Source organism: Scylla paramamosain, chromosome 18 (assembly GCF_035594125.1).
Source record: "Scylla paramamosain isolate STU-SP2022 chromosome 18, ASM3559412v1, whole genome shotgun sequence".
Taxonomy (NCBI): domain Eukaryota; kingdom Metazoa; phylum Arthropoda; class Malacostraca; order Decapoda; family Portunidae; genus Scylla; species Scylla paramamosain.
The window spans coordinates 5,491,605-5,517,815 of NC_087168.1; the positions used below are offsets into that span (position 1 = coordinate 5,491,605).

The 26,211-nt window shown below is 41.0% G+C and overlaps 1 protein-coding gene across 6 annotated transcripts in view; it reads left to right on the top strand.

Moving 5' to 3' along the window:
• LOC135109050 (RNA cytidine acetyltransferase-like) overlaps positions 1–26,211 on the top strand; it is a 125,133-nt gene that overhangs the window by 79,225 nt on the left and 19,697 nt on the right. For all 6 annotated transcript variants that reach the window (XM_064020046.1, XM_064020049.1, XM_064020045.1 and 3 more), the window contains exons 13-17: positions 1,112–1,281; positions 10,185–10,399; positions 10,745–10,917; positions 11,162–11,287; positions 17,720–17,821. In XM_064020046.1, the coding sequence (XP_063876116.1) occupies positions 1,112–1,281; positions 10,185–10,399; positions 10,745–10,917; positions 11,162–11,287; positions 17,720–17,821 (786 nt within the window). The remainder of the gene's footprint in view (positions 1–1,111; positions 1,282–10,184; positions 10,400–10,744; positions 10,918–11,161; positions 11,288–17,719; positions 17,822–26,211) is intronic.

Sequence of the window (26,211 nt, forward strand, 5' to 3'; positions counted from 1 at the left end):
AAAGTTTGACTAAGCATGGTGTGAGCACGAAGGCACAGTTTTGGAAAACAATAGGAGGGACCCCATCAGGTCCATAAGCCTTCCAAGAATTTAGGCCAGCAAGGGCATGAAAACATCACTACTAAAGATTTTAATAGGTAGCATGAAGTAGTCAGAGTGTGGAGGAGAGGGAGGAACAAGCCCTGAATCATCCATGGTAGCATTTTTAGCAAAGGTTTGAGTGAAGAGTTCAGTTTTAGAAATAGGTGAGATGGCAGTGGTGCCATCAGGTTGAAATAAAGAAGGAAAAGAAGAAAAAGCATAGTTATTTGAGATGTTTTTGGCTAAGTGCCATAAGTCACAAGGGGAGTGAGATCTTGAAAGATTTTGACACTGTATTAATGAAAGAGTTTTTGGCCATTTAGAGAACAGACAGATAAGTTTAGTTTGAGAGTGACTCTAGTCATAACTATATGGTGGAAAATTAAAAAGATTCAAGAATGTGGGCATGAGAGCAGGTTAAGTTGTTGCCCATATAGACACAACACCCAGCTTTGGATTGAAAATGAGGATAGAGAAAGTAGGAGGAAATAGAAAAGGGGATACTGTCAATTGCCTCAGACACTTCTGTTTCAGTGAAGAAAAGATGAGGTTTAATAGAGGAGAGGTAGCATTCTAGAGATTGAAAATTAGATCATAGACCATGAATGTTGCAGAAATGAATGAAGAAAATGTTGAGGGGGTGTCATGACACTCAGGATCAATAGCAGAAGAGCAGTCCAACCTGGGGACATTTGTGGTCCCCTCCCCAAATGGGGACTCCGAAGCTGGTGTAGGAGTTGCCATGATAATTTTGAATTTTGAGTGAAGGGTGTGTGTGTGTGTACTTAGGTGCTTGTAGTTTTGTGTGAAGGAAGAGAGTTGTCATTAGAGGGCTGGCTGTGACTGCCTTCTAATGAAAATAGTGACAAATGTGAAAATAATGTCTGATTTACTCTGTTAATGTCATTAATTTTTTGTATAATGAATGGCTGTATAATGAGACTCATTTACATATCAAAGCATAATGCATAAACCCAGGAACAAATATGATATGTTCATGTAGCAGCTTTATGTGTAATTATATCCTCAGGTGAGCCTCCTGGAGGAGAAGCTGGGTCCCAACACCCAGTCTCTACCGCTGCTTCAGCCTCTGTCTGAGCGGCCCCCAGAAGCCCTCCATTACCTTGGGGTGTCATACGGAGTCACCAGTCAGCTCCTCAGTTTCTGGAAGCGTGCTGGGTTCACCTCTGTATACCTCAGGTTAGTGAATTTTAAGTTAAATTTGAAATGTAAATAATCATCATAGTTAAATTTCACTTGTGTACTAAACAAGATCTTTTATGGATCTTTGCACTTTTTTTGTGGTTAAATCCTTGAATTTGTTCTCAAAATCTTGAATTGCCCAGTGACATGGAATGTGTTGTCCTGTGTTGTTTAGACACTCATATACTCTGAATTATTCCACATAGTAAATACATCTGATTGCTGTAATAGATCTCTGAATTGTGATAAAATTGCAAACCACTTGAAGGAAGTGTGGAAAACCCATAATTTGTTCTTGATTCTTGTTGACTGATTGTTCTTGAATATTGATGTACAGGAGCTATCAGCCTGAGGAAAGTTTTGAGATACTTAGTGAGTAAGGTTGCTGCTAAGCATATTATTTCTTATCAAAGTACACTGGGTTCACACTGTGTGTGCATTCTCACTGCGCGATGGACAAGATATTATTTTAAAAATCCACATTTTGTGACTGTGTATCACATTACATGTATCAGTGGTTCAGAGTTGGGCAAAAGTACAGAGTTTGCACAAAGCATGACTTCCCTCCATAGACCATGCTACCTGCTCACATATTTTTGAAGGGTGGTAAGGTTTTTTTCACTGCAGAGGCAAGCCCCACCCTCTGCAGTGATGTCACATGTGGCTAACTCCTGATTGGCTGCTGCCTGGCTCTTCCACCGCCCCCCCCCCTCTCTCTCTCTCTCTCTCTCTCTCTCTCTCTCTCTCTCTCTCTCTCTCTCTCTCTCTCTCTCTCTCTCTCTCTCTCTCTCTCTCTCTCTCTCTCTCTCTCTCTCTCTCTCTCTCTCTCTCTCTCTCTCTCTCTCTCTCTCTCTCTCTTAGATGCAGAGAGAGAGAGAGAGAGAGAGAGAGAGAGAGAGAGAGAGAGAGAGAGAGAGAGAGAGGGGAACGGAGAAAGAACATAAAGATGATAGTGATAGACAATAGTGGGATTACTATATGACTATTATTATTGTTATTAGAATTTCAGTCTTAGGATGTGAAATAATTTCTTATTTTATATTTGTTAGATTTTTTTGTGTGCTTATTTTTTTTTTTTGAGGATAATAGGTGCCCAACTGCCCAATTTAGTTTTTCCTCATTAATTATATTGCTCACAGTGCATGTTTTCACTATGTTCAATGTGTTGTTGCATTGCTCATGTGGATGCACTCTGTGTGAGCCCTGTGTATGTAGTTACTCATAAAAAATTCTATAAGGCAGCTCATTTTCTCTGTTATGATTAATAACCTTGAAATAAATGCAGAATATTATTATGGTTTACAAAAAACATTGATTATGGAATGGGTCTGTCATACACATTGAATAAGTAATAAAACTGAGTGCTTCTCCTGTGAGCCAGTGTTCCATTTGAGGTGGCTGTATTGGCTCACCTCAGTCTATTAGGTCTTCATAACTTTCTGCCAAGCCATTTCCATGACAAACTTATGGAGACTGGCCATGGTGGTCAAAAGCCTTTAGGTGATGTCAGATTTGGAATGATGATCTTCAATTTCATTAATTTTTTTTTCTTAGAATGTTTTAATTCATGGCATTGTATGGTCCATTCTTGTGGTGAAGAGAAAAGAGAATTAGTCAGTCAACCATGACTGTAGTTCTCCCACAACTATGTACATGAGAAAAAAAATAAGCATGTTGAGCAAAAGAATTACGTGAATGATGAAAAGTCTGGACTCTAGATGTTTTCCAGTTGATGTCTGTCAATAATACTGCTTAGTCACTGGCACAGAGTCCATTGACCTTGTCTTTCAGTTTCTAATTGTGCTGGGGATTGTGCAGGGTTGAGATACTGAGGCAGGGCCATGAAGATTGCCTGGTATGAAGATTTCTCCCTTCCCTTGAGATTGCTTCATTATTTTGTCTGTAACCTTGACAGCAGTTGCTATTCTACTATTTAATTGCACATAATGGTATGATAAAAGTAGTTCCAACTTTCATGCATATAATGGTATGATAAAAGTGGTCTCAGCTTTCAACTTTTATTTGCATTGTTGCAAGCAGTGATGGAAAATGAAGAGAAGTAAGTGCAAATGAAGGAAGGAGAAGAAAGAAAGAAAGTAAAGAGACAGGCTGGGGACGAGAATTTGTCATCATGGAAAATGAAAAGAAGAAGTAAGAACAAATGAAAGAAGGAGAAGAAAGAGAGAAGAAAGAAGACAAACAGGCTGGGGATGAAAATTTGTCACCACCCCACCTCCTCTCTTGTAGCCTCCCTTTGTAGCAGGGTGGGAGAGTGTTTGCCTCGTGTTCCTATGAGCCAGTCACCGTCCAGCCACCACAAGAGATAGATGTACGAAGGCAGGCAGTGTTGTTTGGAGGAGACTGTTAGGGTTTTACTGTTAGACAGGCTTGTTCCTGTAAGGAGATAATTGAGTAATTACTGGCCATACACCCTAGCCTGTATGGGTGGTGTAGGAGTCTCCATATCACCCTGCCTAGGAGTGTAGGTGGTTGGAACACACTACATAATTGGACGTGACTCCTCAGTGGGGCTAAAATAAGCCAAGTTTGGTTACAATGAGAGGTGAATTATCCTCCTGTATGTTATGTGGGCCATTTGTCTGTGTATATTGTGGTTGTTACATGCTACTATGATGCCTGGCTTCATTATAGAGTAGAGGATTAGTATATGCTGCTTTGGAGTAGAGTATCTTTCTTCCCCAGGCTATGTCATTCTGGTATGGGGACAGAGCTTATCTTCTGGGAAGTTGGATAGGATATTGTACTACAGGAGGAGATAGTGTTCTACAGAAGTGGGAGAACTTTGTCTTGTTTGTGAGGGCGGTATTCTGTACAACATTATAATTCTTACATGTGTCTTTTGTTCATTGAAACTGGATATCCCCAGAACAAACCATATATATTGGTGGATAATACAACTTTCAGATATGATGACCCCCAAATTTCAGTCAGAATTTAATTGTTTTAGCTGATATCAGTGGTATAAGACGACACTCAAACTACCAAACCATCTGTGGTGAAGTTTGGGTCATTGAGCACCAGACAGATAAGACAGTGATATACTAGTACAATGAATAAAATACCTTGAATATGTTACCAGTAATAAACTACCATCATCTTCAAGCACAAAACTAAACCTAAAATAAAATTCCAACCAGTTATTTTTGTACATTTTCATGGAAAACGATGGATAAATGAAGATGCTATAAAATTATATGCAGTATGATAAATTTTCCTAAACATAAACAAACCCTTGGCTTGCGCACCTACTTGTGTCGGGTGATTGGCCATAATCTTTTATGTATCATGTTTCTTCTGGTTAGATACACTGACATTCTTGAATTTTTTTCTCAGTATATGGATTTCGTCCCTATACAATATTGCAAACTGGAGAGATTCATCTTACCCCCAGTTTGCTTTCCTTTACTGCTTAGCTTGGGGTTCCATGCATTGAAGATCTTTATATAGCTCTTCCTTCAGCTTTGGAAATAAACTGGGGAATATTCACACAGCCTCCTGCTTTATCCATTCATATACAATGCCAGCAGACATTTGTAGTTGTACCACATTAAATTTTATTTACTTACCTTTCAATGGGAATACATTTCAGTGCATTTTCTCAAAATGGATTCCTATTTTACTTTGTCTAACTTCCCCAAAAGGCGTAATCTAAGATTGTTGTTTATTTACAATGGTATTTTGCATAAAATTTTAAGGCCTTTGTTTTTGTATTTCATTTATAAAATTATCCCTTTTTTATCTATTGATTGATTTTTTATTGATTTTTTTTTTTTTAGGGTGATTCAAGTGTTGTCTTATACACCAAAATATACAGTACATGATAAGTGTCTTGAAACCTCCCTCTTGAAAGAGATGAAGTCATAGAAAGTGGAAATACAGAAGCAGGCAGGGAGTTTCAGAGCCTACCAGAGAAAGGGATGAATGATTGAGAATACTGGTTAATTCTTGCATTAGAGAGGTGGACAAAATAGGGATGAGAGAAAGAAGAAAGTCTTGTGCAGCAAGGCCACAAGGGGAGGGGAGGGGAGGGGAGGCATGCAGTTAGCAGGATCAGAAGAGCAGTTAGCATGAAAATAGTGGTAGAAGATAACAAGAGATGCAACATTGCAGCAGTGAGAAAGAGGCTGAAGACAGTCAGTTAGAGGAGAGGAGTTAAGATGAAAAGCTTTTGATTCAACCCTGTCTAAAAGAACAGTATGAGTGGAACCCCCCAATACATGTGAAACATACTCCATACATGGATGGATAAGGCCCCTGTACAGAGTTACCAGCTGGAAGAGTAAGAAAACTGCCAGAGACAACTCAGAGTGCCTAATTTCATAGAAGCTATTTTAGCTAGAGATAAGATGTGAAGTTTCCAGTTTAGGTTATAAGTAAAGGACAGATTGAGGATGTTCAGTGTAGAAGAGTGGGACAGTTGAATGTCATTAAAGAAGAGTGGATAGTTGTCTGGAAGGTTGTGTCGAGTTGATAGATGGAGGAATTGAGTTTTTGAGGCATTGAACAATACTAAGTTTGCTCTGCCCCAATCAGAAATTTTAAAGGGATCAGAAGTCAAGTGTTCTGTGACTTTCCTGCGTGAATTATTTACTTCCTGAAGGGTTGGACGTCAATGAAAAGATGTGGAAAAGTGCATTATGGTATCATCAGTGTAGGAATAGATAGGACAAGAAGTTTGGTTTAGAAGATCATTGATGTATAATAGGAAGAGAGAATGTGACAGAACAGAACCCTAAGGAACACCACTGTTAATAGATTTAGGAGAAGAACAGTGACTGTCTACCACAGCAGCAATAGAATGGTCAGAAAGGAAACTTGAGATAAAGTTACAGAGAATAGGATAGAAACTGTAGGAGGGTAGTCTGAAAACCGAAACTTTGTGTCAGACTGTCAAAAGCTTTTGATATGTCTAAGGCAAGACCAAAAGTTTCACCAAAATCTCTAAAAGAGGATGACCAAGACTCAGTAAGGAAAGCCAGAAGATCACCAGTAGAGCGGCCTTGATGGAACCCATACTGGCAATTGGATAGAAGGTTGTGAAGTGATAGATGTTTAAGAATCTTCCTGTTGAAGATAGCAGGAAATTAAAGCAATAGGGCAGTAGTCTGAGGGATTTGAACAGTCGCCCTTTTAAGGAACAGGTTGAATGTAGGCAAAATTCCAGCAAGAAGGAAAGATAGATGTTGATAGACACAGTTGAAAGAGTTTGACTAGGCAAGGTGCAAGCATGGAGGTACAGTTTCGGAGAACAATAGGAGGGACCTCATCAGTTCCATAAGCATCCTGAGGGTTTAGGCCAACGAGGACATGGAAAGCATTGTTGAAAAGAATTTCAATAGGTAGCCTGAAGTAGTTAGAGTGTGAAGGACAGGGAGGATTAAGCCCTGAATCATACAAGGTGGAGTTTTAGCAAAAGTTTGGGCAAAGAGTTCAGCTTTAGAAATAGATGAGATGGCAGTGGTGCCATCAGTTTGAAATAAAAGAGGGATAGATGAAGAAGCAAAGTTATTGGAAATGCTATGTACCAGAAGTCATGAGGAGAGTTACTTCTTGAAAGATTTTGACATTTTCTATTAATGAAGGAGTTTTTGGCTATTTGGAGAACAGACTTGGCATGATTTCAAGCAGAATTGTAAAGCACATGAGATTTCAGGTGATGCAAGGCTGAAGTAGCTTTTGTGGTCTTGAGTGCACAATGCTGTGTGGGGGATGCTAGAAGCAACACACAGAGAAAAAAAGATTACAATGGAATATCTGATGACTGTATTTTTTTTTTTTTTATGTAGGAAGGACACTGGCCAAGGGCAACAAAAATCTAATACAAAAAATGCCCACTGAAATGCCAGTCCCATAAAAGGGTCAAAGCAGTGGTCAAAAATTGATGAATAAGTGTCTTGAAACCTCTTGAGGGAATTCAAGTCATAGGAAGGTGAAAATACAGAAGCAGGCAGGGAGTTCCAGAGTTTACCAGAGAAAGGGATGAATGATTGAGAATACTGGTTAACTTTTGCATTAGAGAGGTGGACAGAATAGGGGTGAGAGAAAGAAGAAAGTCTTGTGCAGCGAGGCCGCGGGAGGAGGGGAGGCATGCAGTTAGCAAGATCAGAAGAGCAGTTAGCATGAAAATAGCAGTAGAAGACAGCTAGATATGCAACATTGTGGCGGGGAGAGAGAGGCTGAAGACAGTCAGTTAGACGAGAGGAGTTGATGAGACGAAAAGCTTTTGATTCCACTCTGTCTAGAAGAGCAGTATGAGTGGAACACCCCCAGACATGTGAAGCATACTCCATACATGGACAGATAAGGCCCTCGTACAGAGTTAGCAGCTGGGGGAGTGAGAAAAACTGGCGTAGACGTCTCAGAACGCCTAACTTCATAGAAGCTGTATGTAAAGTATAGAGTAAGAAAGGAAGTGTGAAGAACTGGTCTTGTATGAAAGTTGGGTGATCAAACAGAGTAGAGAGTGTCAGAGTGGTTTGAACATGAAAAGATGATGAGAGACAAGTAAATGGGATGTTTGCAGTGGTCTGAGTTGGCGGTCGTTGCTGGCTGTTTTAATGTAGGATTTGGTATGTGCTTCCACAGTTCTCTAGAGATCCACATTCTAAAATTGTCTTTTGTGATTCATCTTGATATAATGTACCTATATGCTACAAACCATTAATTCTAAGTATTTATGCTAACAGTATCCATGGGATCCAGTGATGCACACTTTACAGAACAGTTATTATAAACTAAATACTAGCAACTAGAAATAAATGTTTTCACATTTATTTCTAGTGTGCTATTTATTTAGTTTTAAACATTTTCACTGTTTCTACAGGGACTAATGTTTTATTTGTCAATTCCCAAAAAGAGTCAAGCAAGCATTGTTTGTGCTGCAGGGATATTGTGCCAAGACGAAAGGACTGGCTAATATCAGACACACCGACTTTTCCAAAAAAAAAAAACCTGAGGCAGGAGATAGGAGTAATTTCCAATGCTGTTGTAAAACCATGGTCTATACATGTATTGTAGTTAATTGCACTAATATATCACAAAAGGAGAACCAAGGTGTGAAAGGATGGGTTGTATTTTCAAAGAAGAAAGTGGCAACTCAAGGAAAACATTAGGAGATATGATGTAAATAGACAAGCGGCAACTCAGTGAAGATGTTGGGAGACATGATGTAAACAGACAATCTTCACTAGTGTCCTGCAAAGATTTGGTATCAAAACAGGGTTGTTTCTTTTATATGTGCCAAGATTTTTAAAGTTTTATGTTAGTTGTATAATTTAGATGGATAAACCAAACTTATAAAGAGAAGAAAAATAGCATTTGTTGCCAGTGACAATACGTACCAGACCAGAGGTAATGTACATGGTATTTATCTCATTTTGTCATATTTCTTGCATGATGATGGTGGCTAAAAATGTTCCTAATATTTTAATAGGTTTAATAACACACAAATAATGTAGTTTTTTTTTCCTTCAGTTTTTTTGTAAAGTTAAATTGGCTGGTGAATCTGGCAGTTATTCCAGATCATTGTGAACACCACAATGGGGAATTTCTGAGAAGTGGCTGTCTCTAGGTGACAGCAGTGAGCATCACCTTACAAGCAGTTTATTTTTTTCATATAGTCATTCTATATATGTATTAATGTATTGCTGTATTTAAAAAAAATTACACCATTCCTTCTGAGTAATAACACAGGTAAAACTGTATTGTATCCATGAAAACAAGTATTGAGCTACATTTCAGGTACATATAAAATAATGAAAATTTTTGGTCATCCTTGGTCTTTTAAGCAAGTGTACTATAGATATGAAAAGTATTAATGCAGAAATCATAGGCAACATGTCTATGCCATTGAAAACACCAGATGACACAGAACAACTCACTAGTATGTGGAAATAACAATTTTTAATTGGAAATTGACAACTCCAGTGACTTACTGAGAATGGTCATGACAGGTCAAACCAAAACAAACACCACATGTACTGCAGGGTGCTGGTGGATGACTGCATGGCTTAGCTGAGACTTTGACACAGCCTATAAGACCTTCAACATAGCTTACTTAGAATAGTGGTAGCAACATATTCATCATCCTTGAAGTGTCTGTAACACACTTGGCTGACTGCTGCTGGATGCCTCTTGTCTCTGTTAACTACAGTTATCCACCACTTCTTCAGCTCAGCATCACTAGGAAATGTATGATCTACTTGAACAAAGAAATACACAACACACAGATGGCATGGCTGCAAATCCTTGTGATGTCTGAGAGAAGTTCATTTTGGTTTGAACATCCATGATCACTCTTACCATGACAATTACTTCTGTAGTGAGTTGAAAGAATAACTGCATAGAATTATTATATCCACTTATTACGATGTGATAAATGCTGAATGCATTTGTATGCTCATGGCAATTTCATTAGCAAGATTTTAGATTATGCGAGTGTAATGCATGGCTCAGCTGAGACATCTGGTGGCTTAGCTTACTGAATTCCCCATTGGTGAAAAGGTTAACCGGAATACCACAAATGGGTTGGAGGGACAGTGTTGGATACAAGAATTACATTGAAGGCATGAATAGTGACACAGTTTGATCTGATTATGTCATGTGTATTGGAAGGAATGCATTTATTAAACTGAAGGAAGGGTAGAGTGGCTCTCCTGTTGGGTTCTTCTGTGGAAATTGAAGCACATGCTGTACAAGTGATTCTCCTGCAGTGTGGTGCACTGAGGACAGGCCCTTCTCCCTCAGAGATAAAGATGAGATGAAGGTACATGAATGTATAATGTATTTGTACACTTCATTGTGACTACTGTGTTTCAGGGGATGTCAGTCTGGTATAAAGATAAATGAAAAGTTCCTTTCATCTCTTTTCTGATCCACAGCCAAGTTTCCAATAGCACAACAGGGGAGCACACAATGATCATGCTGAAGGTCCTTGGGGAAGATAAGGAAGCTCGCACACAGTCATGGTTGGCAGATCTTTGGTTTGACTTTAGAAAGAGAGTTGTGAATCTCTTGCCTGCAGCCTTTAAGGGTTATGACTGCAAGTTTGCCCTCAACCTCTTAACCAACAACATCTACAAGAAAACAGGTGAAGGTAATGATGAGAGGTTTACTGTTCCATAATCTTAGGCCTTTTTTTCTATCTCTTGTAACCCTTTATTGCTTGTGATAAGTGAAATAGACTTGTATTCTTTCTTGTGATGCCACAGGCTTATTATAGAGAAAACTTTAGTAGTGTTGCTGTTGACACTGTTATTGTTTTAAAGTGAAGCTATATTTTTCATGAACAAGGCTTCCTCTCCACAACAAACTAAGAGAAAAGCTTTGGGATAATCTACTTTCTCTTTTTCCACTTCCCTTTAACTTACTTCTTGACAATTGTACTTAATGTCTGTAACTATGATAAAAGCTTATATCTTGAGCTTTGTCACCTGGTCAGCCCTCAGCCTGGTGGAACTTAAGCTTCATTGCACTCCTGGTGACCTGCAGCGGCTGGAGGAGTTTGTGCACCACCAGTGTGAGGCGGCCTTCATTGTGGATATTCTGCCTACTCTCTCCCGTCTCTATTTCCTCAGGAAGATTAGAGACTTCAAACTAAAGCCTGTGAAAGCTGTGAGTATTGCAGGTATATTGTTTTTCATGTTACTGACAAGAGTTTATATTTTGTTGTATATATTATGTTGATTTTCATGCTTACTTATATTTCAACTAAATAGTGAAAAAAAACTGCATTCAATTGATTTTCAAGCTAATTCAGCTAAACAATAAAAAATGAAAAAAATCTTAGTAATTTTGTAAATATAGGAAGTAGTGAGTGCAAGATGGTAAAGGTTTTCTCTTTGATGTCCTTTGGCAGGCGATCCTATGTGGAGTGGGTGTGCAGCGCAAGACACCACACACTGTTGCAACTGAACTTGGCATTGCACACAATATAGTAATGGGCCAGATGCATTCACTCATTATGGACCTTACTAAGCAAATGGCAAGTAACTGAGACATGTCTCTTGTATTCTCTAGTTACAGTATACATTTTACAGGACCTGAACTATACTCATGTGGTCCTGTTTCTCTCTCTCTCTCTCTCTCTCTCTCTCTCTCTCTCTCTCTCTCTCTCTCTCTCTCTCTCTCTCTCTCTCTCTCTCTCTCTCTCTCTCTCTCTCTCTCTCTCTCTCTCTCTCTCTCTCATTTTATCCCTTTTTTTCCTCTACTTTCTTGCAAATCGAGGATAGCTATTTTAATTGTTCTCATATTCCTAGACTTTTTGCATAGAAGGATTCAGAATATTATAATCAGAATATTTAGTAAGCTTTAATATCTGATGAATACAAAATTTGTCAGAGAAACTCTGGATGCAGTTCATCTTTTGAGAGTAAATCCTGAACAATAATCTGGTATCAATTCTGGGGCCAGCATCAGTCAGTGCAGAAGCTGAACATGAGTGTGGGATCTAGGATAGTTGTTATGTTTCTATATTGCATGATCTTGCTGTGTCCCTAACCTTGAAAACTGGCTTTTTTGGGTTCAGGGGAATGCATTTAAGTTTTTAAAAATTTTACTTAATTTGTATTATTTATATATATTACATTCAGATGATCATATACGACTTCCGACAACAACAAAAAACTACAAAAAATTGTTTTGTGTCTTCAAATAAATTCCATTAAATACCTTAAACACTTCATATTATACTTCTAATTCAAATCACTTCACACATTTAGTACTCAATGATAAATCATATCCTAGATGGACCTCACAACTAATATTCAATGAGGAAACATCCATACACCTACCCAATCCCTCTGTCAATATAAAACACCAACATTTTACTCTGACTGTATTATGACTGTCTGGCTCTACTTACTGGTACTGTGGCAGATGGCTTGCCCATCTTGACCATCTCTGGTCTGACAGCTCTGTCTTGCTTGTCTCTCTGTCTGCTTCTGTCTCTTCCCATCTCCTACACCTCAAAATATAAATGTGATGTTAGAGCAACCTTTTGCCTCAACAAGGCTTCTGTTGCTATAAAATTTGCTTTCCAGTACTTTGATCATATGGTTTATTTTCCTATAACTTTCAATAAGGTTAATTTTAAACTATATTTATTTTCTCATACTTTGATCATATGGTTAATTTTCCTATACTTTCCATAAGGTCCATTTTCAATTAACTATATTTATTTTCCCATACCTCAGTTATACAGTTTATTTAGTTTAATTTAATTTAAATTTAATTCAATTTTCAATAAGGTTCATTCATGAGTAACTTTGGTAATCACATCTTCTAATCAGGAACAAGGAAGTGGCATTTCCCATGGTGTGTCGGCTGTCTGTGTTGTCCTTGTCATTATGCTTCTGGTGATCTCTGCTTCCTTCATATTTAGAGATAGCCACCTGGGTATCTTTTCTTGTAATCTGCTGCTAATCTGGCTCTGTTAGTCTTGTGATGACTCACTGCATCTTGTTTTACTCCTTGGTGGTCACGCATCGTCTCTTACTATCAAGGTGGTGATAGTTTCTCGGTACCTGCTTTTGTGTTTATCATCTTCTCGCATTTATTCTTTTTACTTGTTATATCCTTCTTCATTTCTTCATTCTGTTTTTCATTTTTCTTTCTTTTTACATGTTTCATTTCTTGGTTCTTGGGTTACAACACAGTATCTCACAATCTGCCACAGACTGTAGTGATAGTGAAGATTGTGGAGGTCCACCAGGTTTGCAGGGCAAGTGTTTGGTGTAAAGATATTGAACACAAGGATTGAAAGGAACAGGTCAACAAAAGTAGGAAGTAAATGTGAGGAGTTTGTTGTCAGAAATGTATTAATTTCTGACAGAACAGTGATAGGTGATAGGCATCATTATCAGTTTAACAACCCACCAGCGGAGATCCAGAATTGAAGAAATCTGAACTCATGGACCCAAGCTTTTATGAACCCTCAGTTACACTTGAGGAGCAATCAGTTATACCCCAGCTACCAAATAGAGCAGTCACTTAACTGTCACTCAGCCTTATTAATCTACAAGCATGCATTCCACCTGAGATTACAGCTAAGTACCTAGAAATGTCTTAGGCCTGTGTACTGATAGATGCTTGGCTTAAATTAGGTCTGCCTCCTTACAAGGCAAATTTCACTTTATAACCTGGCCTTAGCCCATGTATGCTAAATGTCCAAATTGGCAGCAATAGAAGTGAGGTGATTAAATAAATAGAATCTAAGAGTGGTTATATGAGTGATTATTTGATTTTTATCAAAAACTAAAATTGCAACTATTCATAAATTTAAGTTACTCCATCACTTGCTTCGCTGTCAGTAAAGCCATTTAAAATTTCATGATACAGGTAGTTCTGTTAAGGTCAAGAAAAAGCTGTAGCAGGCAAAGATTAAGAAGTGATGGAAGCAGTATGGGATAAGTCTGCACGGAAGCATAGACTGGGAAATAGGGAAGAACTTTGCAGGGAAAAGCTAATGATTAGGAAGGACATTGAAAAATAATAATTGCAACTCAGGCATGTAGAAGAGAGATTTGATTGCTAAAAACAGTGTGTGATAACATTGCTCAAAACCATTTGAAAATATGTGACTAAGGCATATACAATAAAAATGTTGACAGAATCAGAGAGAAACCTGAACAGATAAACAGGAGAAGGCAGCAGACACCTGCCAAAACAATAATTACTCCTAGTGAGGTCTGAAGCACTGGATCAGGGGGTGCTGTCAACTCATCCTTAAACCCAGCTGTGACCTCATTGAACACTTCCCTTTGTGTCTCACAACACAAAGAGGCAGTCACAGCCTGCCGTCTAAAGACAACTCTCTTCCTTCACACAAAACTACATGCACCTAAATACACACACACCCTTCATCAAAAATCCTAAATTAATATGGCTACTCTTTCACCAGCCTTGGAGTGCCCATCTGGGGAGGGGACTACGTATGTCCCCAGAACGGACTGCTTTTCTGGTATCAGCTCTAAGTGTTTTGACACCCCCTTCAACTTTTTCTTCATTAACTTCTGCAATATTCATAGCCTTAGATCTAATTTTCATTCTATAGGACACCATGTCTCCTCTACTAAACCACCACATCTTTTCCTCACTGAAACTCAGGTGTCTGAGGCAACTGACAGTAGCCTCTTTTTTGTTCCCTCCTACTTTCTCTGTCCTCATTTTCAATCCAAAGCTGGATGTTGTGTCTATGTTGGCAATGACTTCCTCTTGTGCCCATGGTCTTGAATCTTCCGAATTTTTCACCATCTGGCAATGACTTCAGAGTCACTCTCGAACTAAATTCATCTGTGCTCTATATCTCTCACCTGATTTCTCTGAATATCAAAAATCATTTGACTTCTTAACTTACAAAGTGGAGCACATCTTGACTTTCTTCCCTTTTGCGGAGATCTCCATCTTGGAGACTCCAGTGTTCACCACCAGCTTTGGCTTTCCTCTCCCTTCACTGACCATCCTGGTGAACTTTGCTATACTCCACAACCTAGAGCAATTTGCGCAACACCATACTTATAGTCCTGACTGTCTTGGAGATATGCCCAACTTTCTTGACCTTTTCCTCACCTTTAATCCTGCTTATGCTGCCACCATATCTTCTCCATTGGACTCCATTCACTATCTCATATCTGTACCTTGTCCTATTGCTCCAATTCTTTTTCAGGATCCCCCAAAGTGGAGGTGTCTCTAGCATTTTGTCTTTGCTAATTGGAGATAACTGAAGAGGTATTATGCTGATTTTCCATGGAATGGCTACTGTTTCTGTTGTCAGAGACCTATCTCTGTGTGCTGAGTGCATAACAGAGGTGATATTATCTGGCATAGAGGTGTACATTCCTCACTTTCTCTTGCCCTAAACCTTCCAAACTTTGGTTTAACACAGCCTGCTCTCATGCTATACATGATAGAGAGGCATCCTACAAAAGATACTTGAGTCTTCCATCATCTGAATCTCATGCTCTTTGTGTTTTTTGCCCAGAATCATACCAAGTCTGTTCCTCAACTGGCCAAAAACTCCTTCATTAATAGAAAGTGTCAAAATCTTTCAAAATCTAATTCCCCTTGTGATTTCTGGCATTTAGCCAAAAAACATCTCCAATAGCTTTACTTCTTCATCTTTCTCTCCTTCATTTCAATCTGATGGCACCATTGCCATCTCATCAATTTCTAAAGTGGAACTTTTCATCCAAACTTTTGCTAAAAACTCCACCTTGGATGATTCAGGGCTTGTTCCACCCTCTCCTCCACCATTCAACTACTTCATGCTATTCATTGAGATTCTTCCCAGTGATATTTTCCATGCCCTCTCTGGCTTTAACCCCCGAAAGGCTTATGGACCTGATGGGGTCCCTCCCATTCTCCAAATCTGTGCCTCCGTGCTTGCACCTTGCCTAGTCAGACTCTTCTAACTGTCTATCAGCATCTACCTTTCCTTCTTGCTGGAAGTTTGCCTACATTCAGCCTCTTCTTAAAAAGAGTGACTGCTCTAATCCCTGAAACTATCATCCTGTTGCTTTAATTTCCTGCCTTTCTAAAGTTCTTAAATCTATCCTCAACAGGAAGGTTCTTAAACATCTATTATTTCACAATCTGTCTGATTGCTGGTATGGGTTCTGTTGAGGCCACTGTACTGGTGATCTTCTAACTTTCCTTATTGAGTCTTGGTCATCCTCTTTTTGAGATTTTGGTGAAAGTTTTGCTGTTGCCTTAGACATATCAAAAGCTTTTGATAGAGTGTGCCACAAAGCTTTGATTTCCAAACTACCTTCCTATGGCTTCTATCCTCTCTGTAACTTCATCTCAAATTTCTTCTCTGACTGTTCTATTGCTGCTGTGATAGACAATCACTGTTCTTCTCCTAAGTCTATTGACAGTGGTATTTTTCAGGGTTTTGTCCTGTCACCCACTCTCTTCCTATTATTTATCAATGATCTAAACCAAACTTTGTGTCCTATCCACTCCTATGCTGATGATACCACCCTGCATGTCTTTTCTTTGACATCCAACCCTTCAGAAAGTAAACAGTCCGTGCAGGGAAGCCACAGAATGCCTGACTTCTGATCTCTCTAAAATTTCTGATTGGGACAGAGGAAACTTAGTAATGTTCAATGTATCAGAAATTAAATTCCTCCATCTGTCAACTCAACACAACCTTCCAGATAACTATCCTGTCTTCACTGACAATCAACTGTCCCCCTCTTCTACATTGAACATCCTTGGTCTGTCCTTTATGTATGATCTAAACTGGAAACCTCACATCTCATCTCTAGCTGAAACAACTTCTATGAAGTTAAGCATTCTGAGTTGTTTCCACCAGTTTTTCTCACCTCCCAGCTGCTAACTCTGTACAGGGACCTTATCTGTCGATATATGGAGTATGCTTCACATGTATGTGTGGGGTTCCACTTATACTGTGCTTTTTTTATACAAGGTGGAATCAAAAGGTTTTTGTCATATCAACTCCTCTCCTCTGACTGTCTTCAGCTTCATTCTTATTGTCACAATGTTGCATCTCTTGTTATCTTCTACCACTATTTTCAATGTAACTGCTCTTCTGTTATTGCTAACAACATGCCTCCCCTCCTCTCGCAGCCTCGCTGCACGAGACTTCCTTCTTTCTCATCCCTATCCTGTCCATCTCTAATGCAAGAGTTAACCAGTATTCTGTCATTCATCCCTTTCTCTGGTAAATTCTGGAACTCACTGCCTGCTTCTGTACTTCATCCTTCCAGTGACATGAACTCCTTCAAGAGGGAGGTTTCAATACACTTATCCTCCATCATTTGAGTTTTCTATTTGGAATTCTCTTTGGGATCTGGCATTAAGTGGGTCTTTTTTTATACAATTTTTTTTTGCCCTTGTTCTTGCATGAATGAATAGAAAGATGGATACAAGAAAGGAAGTAGCTTGGAAACATAGGGACATGGACAGAAGTAGATATTTTATACAGTAGTTCTCCCTCAAGGGAGTTTGTCATCTTGGGAGGAATTATTGGTGTGAGAAAGATTCCCTTTAAAATGTGAAATGTTATAATACTTCAGAGAGAGAGAGAGAGAGAGAGAGAGTAGATGGACAGGAGCAAATAGAAACTGTTGTCATGGCCATTCCATTGTGAAAATTCCAAGTAATGGGTGTCAAACATGACTGAAGTTGTTAGTAAACTGAAAGGGACAAGTATTAGGGAAGTCAAATTTTTGTAGGCTGCTTGTATTTTGTGGTTGGTAGGTATTTTAGTAATGTCAGGTTGGCTAATATTTCTTTATACTATGTTTTCTTAATTTTATGTTTCCTTATACATCTTGCTGGGCTTGCCATAAGTACATGAATCAAGAGACAAGGACATCAGGATGAAATATGTACTGAGGACTTGTCTGCTTTATTTTATGATATTGACTTATTGATTGTCATATTCCAGAGGAAAGTGTGGGAAGAAGCATCAAGAGGTCAAGTGCCAGATGATGAGGGTGAAGAAGGCATCCTGCAGGACTTGGCCCTTACCATGCAGGAGAGTGTGCAGGTGAGATGAAAGGACTGGTACTGTAAGTGGGACAATTGTTTTCAAGGATTTTTAGTGGTTCTAGCTTGCCACTTTCTTGTTTCTTAAATCCTCATTTTATAGCAACTCCTCCAAATTTTCTAAAGATTTTGTATCTATCCTCAGCAGGAAGATTCTTATCTAGTTATCTGCTCACAGTTTTCCTTTCAATCACTGATATAGGTTCCTTGAGGAATAATCCACTTTTAAGCTCCTAGTGTTTCCTCACTGAATCTTATTCATCCTTTCTCAGGGTATTTTCATGAAAACTTTCCTGTTTCTTTAAATATATCAAAGGCTTTGTATTTAGTCTGACATGAATTTGTAATTTATAAGCTTTCCTACTACAATTTCTACCCATCTCTCTGCTTCTTTAAGTTTCCTCTCCAACCATTCTATTATTATAATGGTAGATTGCTGCTGCAGTTCTCTTAAACCTATAAATATTGGTGTTCCTCAAGGGTTTGTCTTATCATCCACTCTTTCTAATATTCATAAGTGCTTTGACCTTTGCCTATCCACTCTCATGCAAACTACTTTGCTCAGCATAATTTGCCAGATGTCTAACTTAACAGGAATAAAGCAATTCATGAAGAAAAGCTACAAAACATCCAACTTTTTTTTTTTTTTCATGAAGGATAAACCTTGTGTTCTTCAGTATCTCAAAAGCTTGATAACTTTCTATATCCTCTCACTTCCATTCCATCCATCTCACTAATGAAACACTCAACCATTATTCTCTCTTCAGTCTCAGGTCAGGGTTCCTCAGTCTCAGTCTCAGATCAGGGTTCCTAGCAAATGGATGCTATAGCTGGCTAGTGTAGTCATGGCACCTTGTGTTGCTGAGTCATCTGGTTGTGTTAGTTCTCTTGTCCTCGAGGCCTTCGTTGTGAAGGTCTCAGAGGTGGAGGCTGAGTTCCATTGAAGGATCTCTGCAGGCTGAGTTTCGTGAGAGGATCTCAGACCTGCAGGCTGAGTTCTGTGAGAGGATCTCAGCACCTATGGAAGGGTCGTGCCCCACTGTCACCCTGCCTAGTAAGGCAACGGAAGAGCAATGGTTGGTTGTGTGTAGGGGTGCCAAGAGGCTGAAGGTCCTCAAGGCTCCTTGCGTGGAGACAAGGAATCCCCTCAGTGTTGTGGAGGGAGTGATGGAGGAGGAGGTGGACATGGCGGGAGGAGACAAGGAGAAGGAGGGGGCAGACACAGTTACCCTGTCCCAAGGTAGAGTGCTTGTGCTTGGTGATAATCAGGTTACGCATTTATGTAGTGTGTTTTGTGCCAGAGATAGGAAGCGTAGGTCGAGGGTGAGATAGGGAAGGTAACTGATAGGCTTGACATGTGCTTGGAAAATGATGGGACCAAGTGCAGAAGGGAATGACCTTGATAAGGTCAGGAGTGAGGAGTTGTTTGGGAGGTTTAGGCAGGCTTTGGATAGGATTAGGGACAAGGGAGAGATCCTTTTAGTATGTGGTGTCTTGCTGTGGAGGGAAGTTGGTGCTGAGTGGCTGTCCAGAGCTATTACAGTGAATTGCAGGCTCATGAATCATTGTATGAGTAATGGATGGATGTTCATTAACAACTGGGACCACCTCTATGGCAGGGATACCTTGTACACCAAGGATGGAGAGCTTTTATCACGCCAGGGTGTTCAGGTTTTGGCTGGAACACTCGAGTGGGAGGTAACTGCACTCCAGCGCTCTTTTCATTAGTCAGGAGGGAGGAAGGAGTTGTGAGGTCGAAATGGACAAATTAGTTAAATCTAGAAAGTAACTAGCTCAGAGAAGGTGAGAAATAGTTTAAGTGTTTACTACACAAATTGTAGAAGTATTTTGAATAAAATAGACTTGCTTAGAGGAATGGCATGTATAGAGAACCTTGATATCATTGCTTTAACAGAAACTTGGTTAGATGTATTAGGAAAAGTATTTAATCCAGAGGTTAAGATAGATGGTTATACACTATTCTATAAAGACAGTGAAAACAGGAAAGGAGGAGGTGTCACTTTATATGCTAGGGACACATTACAATGTTGTATTAACAGTAGAATTAAAACAGATTGCAAAACAAAGTTGTTATGGGTAGATATTAAGGAAGGATCACACTCAGTAGTACTGGGATTAGTGTACAGGCCACCAAACAGTACAAAAGGAAATTAACAGCTCATTATGCCAGAAAATAAATAGAGCAGGCAGATACAGTCAGGTATGTGTGGTAGGAGATTTTAATTTTAGGAATATCGATTGGAGTCTGATGGTGGGTAACAGGGAAGCAGAGCAATTTCTTAAGATAATTCAAGATAATTTTTTTAAACGAAATTGTAGAACCCACAAAGGGGAACAATATATTTAATTCTAACTAACAAGGAGTAAGCAGTCATGCAGATAAGAGGAGGAGGCAGTAGACACCTGCCGAAACGATAATTACTCCCAGTGAGGTCTAAAGCACTGTTCAGGGGGTGGTGTGAACTTATCATTAAACCCAGCTGTGACCTCACTGAACGTTTCCCTTTGTGTCTCACAACACAAGGGGGCAGTCACAGCCTGCCCTCTAAAGACAACTCTTTTCCTCCACACAAAACTACAAGCACCTAATAACACACACACCCTTCACTCAAAAATTTTTAAATCATCATGGCGACTCCTACACCAGCCTCGGAGTCCCCATCTGGGGAGGGGACCATAAATGTCCCCAGGTCGGACTGCCTTTCTGTCGACGACCCTAAGTGTCTTGACACCCCCCTCAACTTTTTCTTCATTAATTTCTGCAACATTTGTGGTCTAAGATCTAATTTTCAATCTGTAGAACACCACCTCTCCTCTTCTAAACCTCATCTTCTTTTCCTCACTGAAACTCAGGTGTCTGAGGCAACTGACAGTAGCCCCTTTTCTGTTCCATCCTACTTTCTCTATCCTCATTTTCGATCCAAAGCTGGATGCTGCGTGTATATGTGCAATGACTTGACCTGCTCTCGTGCCCATGCTCTTGAATCTTCCGAGTTTTCCACCATCTGGCTACAACTACAGAGTCACTCTCATACTAAATTTATCTGTGCTGTATACCTCTCACCTAACTCCTCTGACAATAAGAAATTCTTTGACTACTTAACTTCCAAAGTGGAGCACATTCTGACCCTCTTCCCTTTTGCAGAGATCTCCATTCTTGGAGACTTCAATGTTCACCACCAGCTTTGGCTTTCCTCTCCCTTCACTGACCATCCTGGTGAACTAGCCTACAACTTTGCTATCCTCCATGACCTAGAGCAATTGGTGCAACACCCTACTCGTATTCCTGACCGTCTTGGAGATACGCCCAACATTCTTGACCTTTTCCTGACCTCTAATCCTTCTGCTTATGCTGTCACCCTTTCTTCTCCGTTGGGCTCCTCCGATCACAATCTCATATCTTTATCTTGTCCTATCACTCCAATCCCTCCTCAGGATCCACCTAAGCGAAGTTGCCTCTGGCGTTTTGCCTCTGCTAGTTGGGGGCACCTGAGGAGGTATTTTGCTGATTTTCCTTGGAATGACTACTGCTTCCGTGTCAGAGACCCGTCTTTGTGTGCTGAGCGCATAACAGAGGTGATAGTGTCTGGCATGGAGGCATACATTCCTCACTCTTTTTCTCGTCCTAAACCTTCTAAACCTTGGTTTAACACAGCTTGTTCTCGTGCTATACATGATAGAGAGGTGGCCCACAAAAGGTACTTAAGCCTTCCATCACCAGAATCTCATACACTTTATATTTCTGCCCGGAACCATGCCAAGCCTGTTCTCCAACTAGTGAAAAACTCCTTCATTAACAGAAGATGTCAAAACCTTTTAAGATCTAACTCCCCTCGTGATTTCTGGCATCTATCCAAAAAACATCTCCAATAACTTTGCTTCTTCTTCTTTCCCTCCTCTATTTCAACCAGATGGCACCACTGCTATCACATCTATTTCTAAAGCTGAACTCTTTGCTCAAACCTTTGCTAAAAACTCTACCTTGGACGATTCTGGGCTTGTTCCTCCCTCTCCTCCACCCTCTGACTACTTCATGCCACCTATTAAAATTCTTCGCAATGATGTTTTCCATGCCCTTGTTGGCCTAAACCCTCGGAAGGCTTATGGACCTGATGGGGTCCCTCCTATTGTTCTCCGAAACTGTGCCTCCGTGCTTGCACCTTGCCTAGTCAAACTCTTTCAGCTCTGTCTGTCAACATCTACCTTTCCTTCTTGCTGGAAGTTTGCCTACATTCAACCTGTTCCTAAAAAGGGTGACCGTCCTAATCCCTCAAACTACCGTCCTATTGCTTTAATTTCCTGCCTATCTAAAGTTTTTGAATCTATCCTCAACAGGAAGATTCTTAAACATCTATCACTTCACAACCTTCTATCTGATCGCCAGTATGGGTTCCGTCAAGGCCGCTCTTCTGGTGATCTTCTGGCTTTCCTTACTGAGTCTTGGTCATCCTCTTTTAGAGATTTTGGTGAAACTTTTGCTGTTGCCTTGGACATATCAAAAGCTTTTGATAGAGTCTGGCACAAAGCTTTGATTTCCAGACTACCCTCCTATGGTTTCTATCCTTCTCTCTGTAACTTCATCTCAAGTTTCCTTTCTGACTGTTCTATTGCTGCTGTGGTAGACAGTCACTGTTCTTCTCCTAAATCTATTAACAGTGGTGTTCCTCAGGGTTCTGTCCTGTCACCCACTCTCTTATTATTATTCATTAATGATCTTCTAAACCAAACTTCTTGTCCTATCCACTCCTACGCTGATGATACCACCCTGCACTTTTCCATGTCTTTTCATAGACGTCAAACCCTTCAGGAGGTAAACATATCACGCAGGGAAGCCACAGAACACCTGACTTCTGATCTTTCTAAAATTTCTGATTGGGGCAGAGCAAACTTGGTATTGTTCAATGCCTCAAAAACTCAATTCCTCAATCTATCAATTCAACACAACCTTCCAGACAACTATCCCCTCTTCTTCAATGACACTCAACTGTCCCCCTCTTCTACACTGAACATCCTTGGTCTGTCCTTTACTTATAATCTGAACTGGAAACTTCACATCTCATCTCTAGCTAAAACAGCATCTATGAAGTTAGGTGTTCTGAGATGTCTCCGCCAGTTTTTCTCACCCCCCCAGCTGCTAACTCTGTACAAGGGCCTTATCCGTCCATGTATGGAGTATGCTTCACATGTCTTGGGGGGTTCCACTCATACTGCTCTTCTAGACAGGGTGGAATCAAAAGCTTTTCGTCTCATCAACTCTTCTCCTCTGACTCTTCAGCCTCTCTCTCACCGCTGCAATGTTGCATCTCTAGCTGTCTTCTACCACTATTTTCATGCTAACTGCTCTTCTGATCTTGCTAACTGCATGCCTCCCCTCCTCCCGCGGCCTCGATTAATGAGACTTTCTTCTTTCTCTCATCCCTATTCTGTCCACCTCCCTAACACAAGAGTTAACCAGTATTCTCAATCATCCATCCCTTTCTCTGGTAAACTCTGGAACTCCCTGCCTGCTTCTGTATTTCCACCTTACTATGACTTAATTCCTTCAAGACGCTTATCCATCAATTTTTGACCACTGCTTTGACCCCTTTATGGGACTGGCATTTCAGTGGGCATTTTTTTTTATTGGATTTTTGTTGCCCTTGGCCAGTGACCCTCCTACATATAAAAAAAAAAAAAAAAAAAAAAATGTGCTGCCCATGCAGGTAGTTTTGCAGCAGGTCCAGAAGGGCTCCATCCACACCAACTGCACATAATGTCTCCAAAAGGCTGTTGTTCCACATATGGTCAGATGCTCTGTTGATGTCCAGCACCAGAACAGCCATGTGCTTTCCTTGGTTCAGGGCATTGGTCCACTTGTTGACCAGCAGGAGATTGAGGTCAGTAGCAGATCACTCTTTCCTGAATCTGAATTGCCGGGCATTCAGGAGGTATTGGCTGTCCAGGTGTGCAGTGAGGCATTCCATGATGATACCCTCAAGCACTTTGCCCACCATGGACAGGAGGGAGACAGGGTAGTAGTTGCCTACTTCAGACCTGCTGCCCTTCTTGTGGACTGGTATGATGAGGCTGTCCTTCCATATTCTAGGCCATTTGTTTTGACACAGTATGGCATCAAAGATCTTGACAAGGAATTGTTTCAGTTCTTCACTACACCTGCTGAGGATTCGTGGGATCACCCCGTCAGGCCCCATCACTTTGCTTTCCTCAAGTTCAGTGAGGGTAGCCTGTACCTCTGCCTTGTTTGTGGATATTGAGGAAAGCATGATCCCAGCAACCACAGGGAGGGAGGGAGGTGGTCTTGTGGGGTCTGGGACAGACATTTTTTCTGAGAAATGTCTCGCCAGCAGGTCCACCTTGTCTTGGGTTGAGGTCGCCATGCTGCCATCATCTCTGAGGAGGGGAGGGATAGTGGTGTTTTTGGCCTCTCCTTGGCAGTCTTGAATGAGACCCCACCACTGTTTGAATCCTACATTCCATCCTCCTAGTTGCCTTTTCTTGCTGTCCACTCACTAGTTCACTACCAAGGCTTGCATGGCTTCCATGTGGGCAGCTGCCTCCCTTTGACGTTCCCTGTTGCACCATGTAGGCCGGCGCTTATATGAATGCCATGCTTAGATATTTTCCATCTGAGGTGGCTCAACATGCTGGCCCAAACCAGGGGAGGTCTGAGGCCCTGGTCTTGTGCTGCTGATGGGGCACTCAGCAGTCTTGCTCTTTCAGCAGTGTCTCAGTGAACTGTTCCACCTCCAAATCCACATCACCTTATAAGACTTCCTCCCAGTCCACCTGTGCCAGGGAGCTTTTCATTCTCTTCCATTCAGCCTTCTCCCACTGCCACAGGGTGCAGCTGATGCTATCATGAGGCCACCTGAAGGTTATTCTTGAGAAGATGACCTCATGATTTGAGATACCAATAGGACCCATTGATGAGCACTTACGTTGTGGTAAGAGAGATCTATTACAATGGCATAAAAAGAGAAGCCAGAGCAGTGGGTGGGGAAAGTGACATGGTTTTGGAGGTCGAACACAGGTAGCAGAGAGTCGAATGATCTTTGTATTCCTGGTGGGTATAGGTCGCCGAGGATGATAACATTATCACACTGATTCTCTGTCGTAAGGTGGTTTAGGTTTTCCTTGAGGAAGTCAGTCATTGCTGTGCCTTGTTTGGGGGGGCCTGTAACAGCTCATGCACAGTATTCCTCGGCCTCAGCCCCAACCAGCTTCAGGAAAATTACTTACAGGTGGGCAGGGATGGGCGTATTGAGCACTTTCATGTTTAGCGAAGCCTTGTAACAGAAGATGGCTCTTCCACCTTGTGTAGTGCGATCTTTCCTCATCCAGCCAGAGTACCCTCTTATCTGGGCATAGTTAGGTCTCAGATACAAACACCAAGTTGTCATTTTTCTCACAAATGAACCTGTGTGTAAGTTCACCGACATTTGTGTGAAAATCTTACACATTTGTGGACACAATGCAAATCTCTCTCATAGCACCCCCAGTGCCTGGTGCTTCTGCTGGAAGGCATTGTTGTATCTGTACTATGAGGTTACTGGTGGGAGGCTTGCTACAGTGGAGAGTGGGAGTTGACGGGTGTAGGCATTCTGTGGTGGGTGGGACGCAGCTGCTCAGGCTGTGTTGTGGCTGTGAGGAGCGGGGAGTAGCAAGGCAGCACTTTTGAGGAGCATGAGTGTCTCCTGACTACCAAGTCTAACAGCCTCGATCAAGTCTTGGTGCCTTCTGTCTGCCTGATGCTCATGACAGGAATCTTCCATGTGGGATTGGCCTTTGCAGCACTCACAGGTGAGCCTCCATCTGCCTGACACTCATGACAGGAATCTTCCATGTGGGATTGGCTTCTGCAGCACTCACAGGTGAGCCTCCATCGCTCCTTACTGAATTGCCCTTGCTGATGGTGTTGGGGGGCCATGCCTTGTCGAGGCCTTCCCCTGTCTCTCCTTGTTGGGTCACTCTCCCATACAGGCCTCAGCTGAAACCTCCTACAGCCCTGGCCTCGAATAGCTTGACTATGGTTTTGATTTCTGACAGGTTGTCTGCTCCCCTGAGGTGGCTTTTGCCTGTTGTGTTGCCAATGGAAGCGGGGCTGTGGTTCATGCACCTCAGATGCAGTCTCAGGCAGGTTAGCTGTGGCCTCGCTGTCAGGTGTGTCTGTTGTGGGACACTGGGCGGGTGGAGGGTGACCAGTCATGGGAGGAGGGCTGAGCAGGTGGCGGGGTGGTGAAAGGTGTGGAGGCAGGTCATGCTGCATCGCCTTCCCTGCTATCTTCCTCACTACTTTTTACAGTCACCCACCACTCATGAGCTGCTTGATTTGTCTAGATAAGTTCACCCCAATCTTTATTTTGTCTGGCC